The sequence below is a fragment of the Melitaea cinxia genome, chromosome 2, assembly GCF_905220565.1.
Source record: "Melitaea cinxia chromosome 2, ilMelCinx1.1, whole genome shotgun sequence".
NCBI classification, from domain to species: domain Eukaryota; kingdom Metazoa; phylum Arthropoda; class Insecta; order Lepidoptera; family Nymphalidae; genus Melitaea; species Melitaea cinxia.
In genome coordinates, this window is record NC_059395.1 from 19,311,547 (window position 1) to 19,323,417 (window position 11,871).

General features: G+C 31.3%; 1 protein-coding gene across 1 annotated transcript; it reads right to left on the reverse strand.

The window, feature by feature from the left end:
* Positions 1 to 1,063: 1,063 nt before the first annotated feature.
* Positions 1,064 to 11,049, reverse strand: LOC123662479 (innexin shaking-B-like). Its single transcript, XM_045597324.1, has 4 exons — positions 10,985 to 11,049; positions 4,508 to 4,664; positions 2,569 to 2,705; positions 1,064 to 1,262 (listed from the first exon to the last, which is right to left on the reverse strand). The coding sequence occupies exons 1-4, from the start codon at positions 11,047 to 11,049 to the stop codon at positions 1,064 to 1,066; spliced, it is 558 nt and encodes a 185-aa protein (XP_045453280.1).
* Positions 11,050 to 11,871: the final 822 nt, after the last annotated feature.

The window sequence follows — 11,871 nt, forward strand, 5'->3', positions numbered from 1 at the left end:
AGACAACTTCCTTACACATAATATAACACTACCTCGAGTTTTATATTTCACTCGACTTCTCTTAATCTAATTAATAATTATTTTGTATTAAAATATCGTGTATATTAATTAGGTTAAAAGTTACGATTAAAGTTAGTTTATTATTTTATTTTTAATGTTAAATTTTTATTTAGCATATATAACAGTTTTATTAGATACCAATTTTTTCATTCAACCTTGTACTGATTTATTTAGTAGTGATTTATTTAGCTGTTCCTCGCGGTTTTACCCGCGTTAATTTCAAGAAAAGAGATAGCCTATAACCATCCTCGGTACCATATTCAAGCCAGAGGTCCCTGAGATTAGCATCTTCAAACAACCAAACAAACTTACCAGATTTATAATATTAATACATATCCTATATGTTAATTGATTCACCTAATAATAATGTTGCTAAAAATTCAAACTGCACTTTAACAGAGTACAAAAACAATGTAATAACAAAATTATAAATACAGGCTGGTATCAATTACATAACAATCGTACGCTCTGTTCCATTGCGTATTCAAATCACTTACACCACTCTCCTGATAAAGCTGTAAGAAACTAACCCAAAGGAAAATAGCCCCAATTTCAATTAACACGGCAAAATAATCATACCGTAGCGCTACTACATCTCGTTGAATCACGTTCAATAAAAATATTACATTATCTATATTACATTACAGTCACGGAAACTAGAAAATAAATTACAAGTTAACCAAAAAGAACTATAAATAATTTAGAAGTGAACAATTTCTTCCAATTTGTAATAAATAAATTGGTTTAATTTTCCCATCCTACACCGATCTATCCTTGGTTTTGACAAACATATAAAAAAATACATTAAAAATTCTGCAACTGTACCCTGTACCACTTTTAACACAAAATAACTGAGATTGTCTCAATTACCCTACATCAATGTATGGGTCTATACAACAGTCTATACAGTAGCCTATTGTATACATTTAAATAAATGTATTACCATTTATACAGGATGCCGACTTGCAAAGGCTTTAAAAAATACAAGGAGCCATACTATAACTTATTCTACGAGACCTGAAAGAACTACGCTACCACTGACCTGTAAGAAAAGCATGAAGGCGACCCACTGGTAGTACTTCCCGTACCGCCGAGGAGCAGTACCAGCCCCACGGACACCGGGGTAAGCGCCCGCTTCACCCGCCACAGTGAAGGTGGAGTGGATCCAGCAGTAAGTGTTCAGAACGTCCTCTGGTATATCCCTGATGCAATAGGCTTATATTACTTATTAATGTTCCTATTTTTAATGTTATCAACGTTTCTATGTGTTTTTATTAGCTTTAGCAACTTGCAATTTTTGACAATTCGATTTTCAATAATGTGATTATAGCTCATTATTCATATGTTATATTTTTTTTTTTTTGTAAATTTCTAAATATAATTAATAGTTTCTTGAAAATTCAAGAATATTTGGGCAAAATTCACTAAGAACTATTTTCATGTAATTGTTATAGGTACTTAGCCTGATTTGATACTTGAAAAGCACAAATTTTAATCCGAATTATCTGATAACATAACCTGACATATTCCAAAGTATTTTTAGTTGCTAAATATTAAATGATTGAAGAGCATAGTTTGATCTTTTATGTTCTATAGTAATTACTACACGTTATTTTGTAGGTAATCAGCGGTAATTTAACATTATTTAATCAGAAACATTAAATTTAGTTTAAGCGCCATCTACCTTAATCACAGTGCACTATTTTAATACATCAACAACTCATTTAAAGGTATGCAGTGTGTGTATTGTTCAAGAGATGGCGCGTTGTTACAGTCAACAATGTTGCAATGTAAGGTGTCCATAAAAGATTTTTTTTTAAATATTTTCCTGTATAAAGTGATTTGACTTTCATTTGTGTTTAGAAACTTCACTCAGTAAATCAAACAATTGTTGCAATTCTACATATACTTTGATTTGAACCATGTATAAATTGAGACAATGAAGTATTTGCCAAGCTTCTCTATGTATTCTTGCAACGTATTTGAGTTACCCAACAGATGGCACCTCAAATAACTAACCCAATTAAATTAATAGAAAACACAAAACACACACACATACAAAGAATTTAAAAAATAAATATATGTATTTAGTACGTAAACGTCATTAAGTCGATTGAGGCTCCAATTTTAGTTAGCAACGTAATTATATGTGACTTTTTTGCCATTTTAATAGAGATAAGTTAACTACAATGGCCAATACAAAGAGATATATAATGTTACCTAGCAACACCTCAGCATCATCATCATCTCTAGGGGAATAACATACAATATGTTATACTAGTATTGCGTACCTATATAGGTAGTAATATAAAACACAAATTAACGCCTCATACTCAACGTCAAAACACATAACACAAACAAATCTCCAGATCAGAACAAACATCTATATGTCCTGGAATATCCTTATCATGTGTACCTAGAGATCAATCCACTACTGCTAGAACAGCCGGCAGTTGCATTGGCCACTGGAAAACAATGACCTCTTTATTCCTTGTATAGTTTTCTCACCTAGTATGTATGCAGTCTATCGGATTGCCCACGAGGTGGCGAGTAGTAAGCGCTGCGCTTGCTGCTAGTAGCGCTGCAGTAGTTGCGCCACAGTGCAAGCGAAACGCCACGGAGTCTATCTTCGGATTAATTCCTTGCTGTTGAAATATACTTATATCAGTTACATTGTTTGCATTATCTAGATATCGCTTTAAATAGCCTAAAAGTTCTCATGAATTCTATAGATTAGTATATTTGAGTGTTTAGTGTCATGTTTCTTTTTATATAGGTACTTCCTTCATAACATATATATTGTCTAAAGAAAACAATATTTTTAATAAAATCTTAAAATAAGAGAGAATAAGTAGTTTATTTAACCGTTTTAGTATTACTTTACGAAGCTAAAGACTACTTCATTGTTTTATTGCTAAAATTCTTGGAATTGTGAGTTCGAATTAAGAATTTTTTATGCATTAAATTGTCTACTTTGTACGGATAACAGTATACTATTTTCATAAGCATTTAAACAATATTGTTGTTAAATCCAGATTGAACGTTGTAGCCTCACATATACCTATTCGATACATATTGTACATAATATAATATACGAGTAAGGGTTTTACTACTAAAGGATGTTCCGTGATTTATAAATTTTTTATAATTTGTAATATCATATAACTGTATAAAATTCTATAAATATTATAGTATAATTATATTTAATCTCCCATTTAATTATTGTCACCCTCGCAAAGAATAAATAAATAAAACATATTGTGTAGACTAAGCGCCTTGTGCTGTTCCTCTCGTGTTTGCATCCTCAAAGCTTTCTTAACAAATAGCCTTCATAACACTTCTTAAATACTTTTATGTATTATTTTGTATAGACTAAAGCTTATGAAAGGTGTATAACAAATGTTAATTATAACCATTATGGCATATTTATAAATGATTTTTAACAGATTTTCGTCTGAAACAATATCCATAATGTGTTTATGTCTCGCTGTACGATTAAACAAAAGTTCACGTCAAATATATCAGACGAAAAGAATTAACAAATATTTCAGTATAAAGCGACCTATTTTCAAGCTTGTATTTGTTCCTTTAATTATAAACGCATGTCGGGTTTGGATATATCGCTGAGTTTATCGCCTCTCGGTGCATAGCTGAGCTCGTGTGTTGTTACGGAGTGGAAACTGTATTTACATATCAATACAGTTTTGTAACATAGTAGCTGTTTCTGTCAAGGCTGATGGCTCTAGGCTTTATTTGGTTCATTTTTGATAGTGGCGATATTTGCCTGTAAACTCAACCTAGCAAATTGAATACTGCCTGGGATGTATAATTAATTTAAAAAAAATGTTTTAAGTGTTTTATATATCTCCTCCTGTGCATAAATTTAGGTCTTTATTATCAATATTTTTCATAACTTTATCGGTTATTACAATGATACATATTAGTAGCTTAAATCTATTAAGATTTACCGGCTTAGGTCAGTAGTGCTTGGTATAATTTACAATATAAAGCTGATACCTCATATGTTATTGGTTTATGTTTTTACCGTACTGATCGATTTGTAATCACGCACGAAATGAGAAAGTTTTCATAGCTGTCATTCCGCAGTTAAATATCGAGTGTATGGTAATAAAAAACGACTAATTTGTCGAGAATTTGATCAATTTGGATATTTTGACCTGATTTTTGATAATAACATACAGATAAGATACAGCAAGTTATGTAAAGTGAACTTTGTTATTTGAGCGATTGATTGATTTTTTTTAATGGCTTTTTTAATTGTGCCAGAGAAGCAAAATGGATTCCGCCAATATCACGTAAATGACAATTCAGTCTAATTTTAATTATGTCCCGTCAATTTAACCTTAAAAACAGATAATGGCATTCATAGCTACACAGTTTGTTAGTTAGTTGTATAGGTCTATAGTATGTGTGTAACGTCACTCACCCCGCCAGACAGCAGCGCATAGAGGCTGGTGAGGATCTCCATGGGCCTGCGAGACTGCGCGAGCCGCTCGCGCCGCCGCCACGCGCCCGCGCTGCCCGCGCGCGCGCCCCCGCCCCCGACCCCGCGCCCGCGCCGACCCCACGACACGCCGGACTCCCTGCCCGGGAACAACATGTCATTATCATAGAAAACTTATCCGCTAACCGATTCTCCAATCCTTCTTCTACGTGGAGAAAGAAGACTACGCCCAGCCATAACTGTAGATGTTACAGGGTAACTCATATTTTATTAAACGATATGTAAAAAAACTGTAGCAGTAGTTTCGTATTATTTGGATATATTTTTTTTTCATAAACTTAAACTTGTTTTTATTTTGTGCTTCATATTTAAATGAAATGAAAACATTTATTTCGCCATAAGGTGATACACACACTTAACGAAAGTCAAAATCATATCATTAAAAAAAAAAAACTAAACAATAGTAAAAGAAAGTTAAGGTAGCAAAATATCAAACAATAAAATAAAAATTTACATCTAAACATTAGGTATATTACAAACTTAGGTAATGTACCCAGTATTATACACAACCTTAACTTAGTCATATATATCATAATTATATAATTGTTTATAAACAACATCACTTATTTTTTTAAGTAAAGCAGTGCTAAAAATCATAATTGAGTGAAAATACGAAAAATATTTAAAAACAACTAGTAAATGCATTATTTTTCATCCATTAAGACAGCATAAGAAGCAACCCAAGTAATTGAAATAACATAGGCAATCGCAAAGCAAATGAAAGCGTAGGCAATTTAAAACAATACAAAAGCGACTCGAAAAGTAAAAAGAAAAGTTTTAAACAGAAAGCACAATTCGTTTTTAAAAACTTTGCAAATATCCAAAACTTACCGTCAAAGAAGTGAACTTGTTTTTTACTATTCGTCAACTTCTAACAAATGATAAAGATGAAAAAAATAAAAATAAGGAGGTATAAAATAAAAATAAAAAATAAACGATTTTAGGTCACTCTTGCTTATACAGCTAATTAAGCTGTTAACAAAACTACTAAACTACTTCTAAAAAACATAGTATAGATACTAAGATCAACGATAAGAGTCAATAACAAATAAAAAACCTTATTTCAGGTATATCATATCATATAATTGTGGAAAACCGGTATGTCTGGCGCGAGCTTGGGGAGTGCCTATGTCCAGCAGTGGACTGTAATAGGCTGAACTGTCTGACTGACTGACATATAGTACCAATTAAAAAATAGAATGTCTACATAATACTCACTATTTCATTAAAACGTATTAATTCGTTATAATTATGCTAAAAACAATTAAATGTTTAATATTCATGGCACAATTTTTTGTTTAAATAATTTCTTTAAGGGGAATGTAATATATAATATACCGTTGTCGCGTAATTGCTATAACATGCTTTCGAGCAATGTTAAAATGTTTTCGTGTTCAAGTCGTTAAAGGGTATAATCGTTCATGTTTCAGTCTCATAACTTTTCGTATACAAACGTTACTTAAAAATATTGAGTTATGGAGTATTATTTACTTAATTTTACATGATAAATGTGACAGTTTCGAAACCACAGACTGAACTTTGCTTCTCATTTATACGAAAATCGAGCGAAAAATTAAGTTGGACCATCTCCAAGACCATTCAACATTGATAAATGAACTTTTGAGAGTCATTAAACATAATCCCAGTTTACATAAATCGACCAATTAAAAAAGTTTCTTTAAATGTCACATTCAATAATTTATATACGCCATATGAAAAACTTTTAATTTTTATAATACGGAAAATTATAATAATAACAATATAATTAATTTATCAGTAATACTTAGTCGTAGCTATGAAAAACAAAATTCATTAAAGAGATGGTCTCAAAACGTCACCTAGGGAAACACCATTTATTTTTCTCTGGTTACAAAATTTCTTTAATGTACTGTAAGGAGTCATAATAACAAATGTTGAAAATAAATACTTGTATTTCTATTTATTTACGCATTATGTTAAAATCTCGGTCATTATGTTTAAAGAAATATAATATACACACGCTTAACAGTTTGTTAACACTGTCAAAAGCTTCCCACATGTCCAATACTGAAAGATTGACGGCCGAACATCTGTTTCTCCTATTTAAATAAAATTTCATTGTTTGTATATGATAATGTGAATCAGACGTAAATTAGGAACTGGGTCGATCGTCTGGCCATTTATATAAAATGTTTTTTTTTTTTCAAGATTTTATTTTAAAATTTATAATCAACAACCAATTGACGTTAATACCATTATGAGTTTTTGTTATAAAACTTATTATCTCTAACGATAGTAAATTAGAATCCAATATTCTAGCTTAAATATATATTAAATGTAGAATTATTTCTTTTTTATCAATATTGCATGATGGAATTTTAAATTACCGTAGTGTTTGAAACTATAAATAATCTAATTCACCTGGTACAGAATTAGTTTAACGTAAACAATGTTTTACTTGTAATAAACCTTGATCTAGAAATAATTCACTAATGAACAATGAACTAAAAATAATACACGGTTTGTTCAGTTTTTCAGTCGCCGTAACTGCACCATCTACGTCATAGTATTAACAGCTCTTAATCAATTTTATTTTAACATATAAAATGAAATGGAGTTGCATTTATGACACGAATAAACAATAAAAAAGTTGTTTAATTATTAATCTTGAGGTTCTTCGCAATGGATGATCGGAATGATAAATGAAAATAAACTTTTTTTGTAAAATTGAATAAGTCAACTAACTAAATTTGTATACTGTATCAACAAGGACACTAATACTCACAAAATATTATATTTGCCAGATAGATATATGAACAACGTATGTAAATTTGTTATTACGAGTACATTGTATATAACCATATTGTAATTAAGCTGCTAGTTTGTTTTTTTTTACAAAAGATCATCGATTCTGCACTAAATACTTCCCGTTCTTACACCAATGCTTGTTTTTAATTATGCGTAATTCACGAAAGCTGCTATCCGCTGATCGACAGTAAAATCTATTTATAGAGGCGGATTTATATTTGACTGAAGTGTCGTGTCGTGTCGCATCAGAACAGAATCAGTATCATACATTTTGTATGACAACGTTAACATTGATGTGTTGTGACATGTCATGATAGCTTCTGATGTGTCGCATCAGAACCGATCCCGGTTCGCGTCACATAAGAGGGTTGCGGGGGGTGCGGAAATGGCGCCATCACGACACGTCAGATTAATGTTCGCGCGCGGCAGTGCTTTGTTAAGCAAGTTTGTTAGCATCGTTTGTTTATTTACGTAAATCGTAAAATAATAGTTTATTTGGCTCATAAAAATGGATGATTTAAATGAAATAGAATGTTATTTATAATATAAAACATAAACAATATAATATATAATATAGTTGTGTATCGATTGGATGAATACAAAATCTCCTTCTCTTTCTTTCTTTTTTTAAAAGAGTTGCCAGCATTAAAAATTTAGAATATCTTCTTCAAAATCTGAATCAGAATCCTGACATTTGACCTTTTCTAGAGCTGCGGCTGTATTGATTCAAAATATTGTCCTGATGCGTTAGAACGCGACGTAATTATTATGTCGTCACGTTTATGTTAGCAAACGCTAGCTAAATATAAATCCGCCTTTATGTGTTTTTCCGCCTTTATGGGCGTACATGGTACGTAAATATTGAGGTCTTTAACTATTATTCTTAGATTAGAAAATTTAAGTTTTGACCTGAAATCGTTCCAAGTTTTTTTTATAACATTTCTTTGCATATAAATTTTCCCAACAAAAAATTTTGGCAGCCTTAATTGTTGCTTAAAGAGGACTTGAATTTACTGTACATATTTTTGATAAAAGTTTGCGCTACTGGATGGCTCAAGTATCTTTAATCAAATTCAAATCTTAATTAATTTATAATCAAGATACTATTTTAAACTTGATAACAATAGAATAAAATCATTGACTATTTGGTTTCAAGCGACTCTTTGGTCAATTTCTTCTTCAAGAGTGCACAATTCAATTAGTTAAGGATATGACAAGATTTAATATTGTTAACATGTTGGCATAAAGATCACAGAAAATGGCTGTTGTAATAGCGGTTAAGTCATATTGTTGTGTAGGGTAGATTTTCGTTGTTATCGATGTCGTTAACTTCTACACGCCTTTTTATCACATGAGTAACAAAACGTCATCCTCCAGGTGGCATTTGAACGTTACAAGTACAGTTTAAGTATTGTCTTTTGTATTACTGAGTTTGCAATTACATAATAAATTGTTAAAATAAACTTTCATAATGGAATTTAATTAAAAATATCGTATTCTGTCATTAACCTGTTACATTACATGTTAAAATACTATTTATATATTTCCATTTCTGTCGTAGTACTAGTTTATTATTATTACTTATTTAATTATGAAATAAATACAATATGTCTAAAATACAATTATAAATAGCCAAACGAAAGCCACTAAGGTTTGGTTGTTAAGGCTACAAGATACAGTTCACATTTCATTATGGTAAAATAGTAATTTCTAGAATGAGTTAGGCTAGTTAATTAATAAGTGAGTTGTTGCAGTTTTACTACTAGTAGTACATAAATAAATCATATAATTTATATACTGTGGTACGTAAAAAGAAAATGAAACTTCACGTGTAAAGAAATTGTTTATATAGCTGAGTTCGTTTAATATAAAATTATCACAAAAGATAGTGATTAAGTAGTAACTTTTACATATATAAGTGTTTGTAATTCAGATTGCTCGTGTAGTATTTGATTTCAAGATCAATCGTTATTAAAACTATTTAACGTGTACTTTTGCTTTGAAATAAAAGACGACTTGTGTATGATAAGGATTTCGTGTATTGTCTGACTAAATAATAACGAATAATGAATGATAAAAAAGATGAACGTTACAATTTATAATTGTGTTTGCTTGCAAACGAAAAAAAAACCGACTTCAATTACATCGACAAGTAATACAACGTAGATCGACGAAAAAATAGTCAAGCAACTACGCGTTATTAAAGATTACTCAAAAAGTAGTTATCAGATCTCAATAAAATTTATATGTGACCACATGATAAACATCAGCTTTCGATTAAATTAAAAATTATCAAAATCGGTACATCCAGTAAAAAGTTATTACGAATTTTCGAGAGTTTCCCTCCATTCCTCTGGGATCCCATCATCAGATCCTAGTTTTCTTATCACGGTACCAAACTAGGGATATCCCCTTTCTAACAAAAAAAGAATTATCAAAATCGGTACATCCAGTAGAAAGTTATGCGGTATAATACAACGTAGGTCGACGAAAAAAGCGTCAAGTAAAAACACATTGTTAGATATAACTCGAAAAGTAGTTGTTAGATCTCAAATAAATTTAAATCGGACCAATTAGCACACACCACCTTTCGATTAAAACAAAATTTGTCGAAATCGGTCCACACGGGCAAAAGTTCTGATATAACATACATAAAAAAAAAAAAAAAAAAAAAAATACAGTCGAATTGAGAACCTCCTCCTTTTTTGGAAGTCGGTTAAAAATTTTGAACAAAACGAATCGTATGAAGTTAGGTGAGGTCCTCCACCCGTCGCCCTTTCATTAGCCAATGAGCGGCAACTTCATAGTATTAGAAGCGACACTGCCCATTAGATGTCGCTCGAACAACAAGTTTTAAATCCTAATCAATGTTGATTATATAACATTGAAGCCTTCAATTATTATTGTTAAGATATACTTAGTAGAGCTACTGATGAGATCATTCACAAACTGCATTATTTGATTTATGCCTTCAATCTTCATCACTTTGACTGAAATAGTCACGCTTTAAGCATTTTCCTTGTTTTAACGCATCGTCAACGAGTGATTCAATGCTTTCGCTTGGTTCACATACAGACAGCATTGAATCCAGTCATAAATACATTCAACTCAAAAATGTAACAGTTCATAGCAATTTAATAAAATTTTACATTGTATAATAATTTTTTTCTTCCTTTAATAAATTCGTAAAGAGTTAGAAGTTTGACTAAAGAGGAAAAATATTGATATAAAATGCTTTTGCAATAAAATATACAATCCTTGCATTAAAATAAGTTTTCAAGCATACGTGTTTTTGTAGATCCATAACGATTGCTTATTCTGAATAAAAGTCTAGATTTAGTATCTTCACTCTTTATGCTGTCTGGTATCATACTTACTTTTTTCGTGGCAGGATACGCCACGTCTTTGAGTACTGCCTTATATTTTAAACGAAAATCATATTTTGTGTTACTAAGGTTAAATTAATTCTTGCTTCTTATTTAAAAGTGTTTAATAAAAACAGCGTTATAATAGCTGAGAAGCGTATCATGCGTGCGTTGTGTTTAAAGCTGCTTTCCTTGCATATAATTAAAATTGTCTTAAGATCATGCCCTTATAAGTCATCCAAATCACCTGCGGTTATTAACTCTGTGCGCGCGGACTCCTGCCTCGGGCCGTCCCCCAGACGTCTTTCCCATCGGACGGTCGTCGACAAACTGACAGCTTAGCGCCTAACTACGAATCCCCAGCGCCATCTAGCGAGCACCTAAGACAACTGTAACAGCGATCGAAAGTTAATTTCTCCATTAAGAATTCAAAATTTCTCACGAAGGTTATTTTAATTAAAATGTATACTCTTTAAAGTAATTAATTGAAGCGTGACGATTGTAGTAGACAACAATTATATATTATAGGATCTTGTATAACAAATAAGGGTAATTCTTTCGAACTTGTCCTACTGACAGCACGTGGTGTGATATAAGCCAATTACGTATAGACTAGTGATGCCGCGCGAACTTCCCGAAAGAGATTTATAATTTACTTTTAATTTTATCGTCGCTTCGTTGTCAGTTGTGCTCTGTTGTGCTAGATGGCGATTTTATAAGTACTTTACAATATAATAAAAGAAATCGTAAATAAATATTAATGTGTACAAAATATTTGATCCTTCCTGATATGTGTTATTCGGTTATTTTTTGAGTGATTTCCCCAAGAACCGTCAATTAAATACGACGAAATAATAAGCGAATATTTTATCTATAAGTAAACAATAAATAATTCATCTTACACGAAAATACCCAGCAAACCTAAATTCCTAGTTATAGCGTAACGTAATATAAATATTAAAAGTATCATAATTGCAATGTTTGTAATCTAAAATATCACATAAAAAATAAATATTATCATGTTAGCTCTTTTCACGAACACTCACACACACACACACACACACACTCACACATCTGATTCCAGGCAGACGAACAAACACATACACAATTCAGATTCATCATGCGTATCGTGAG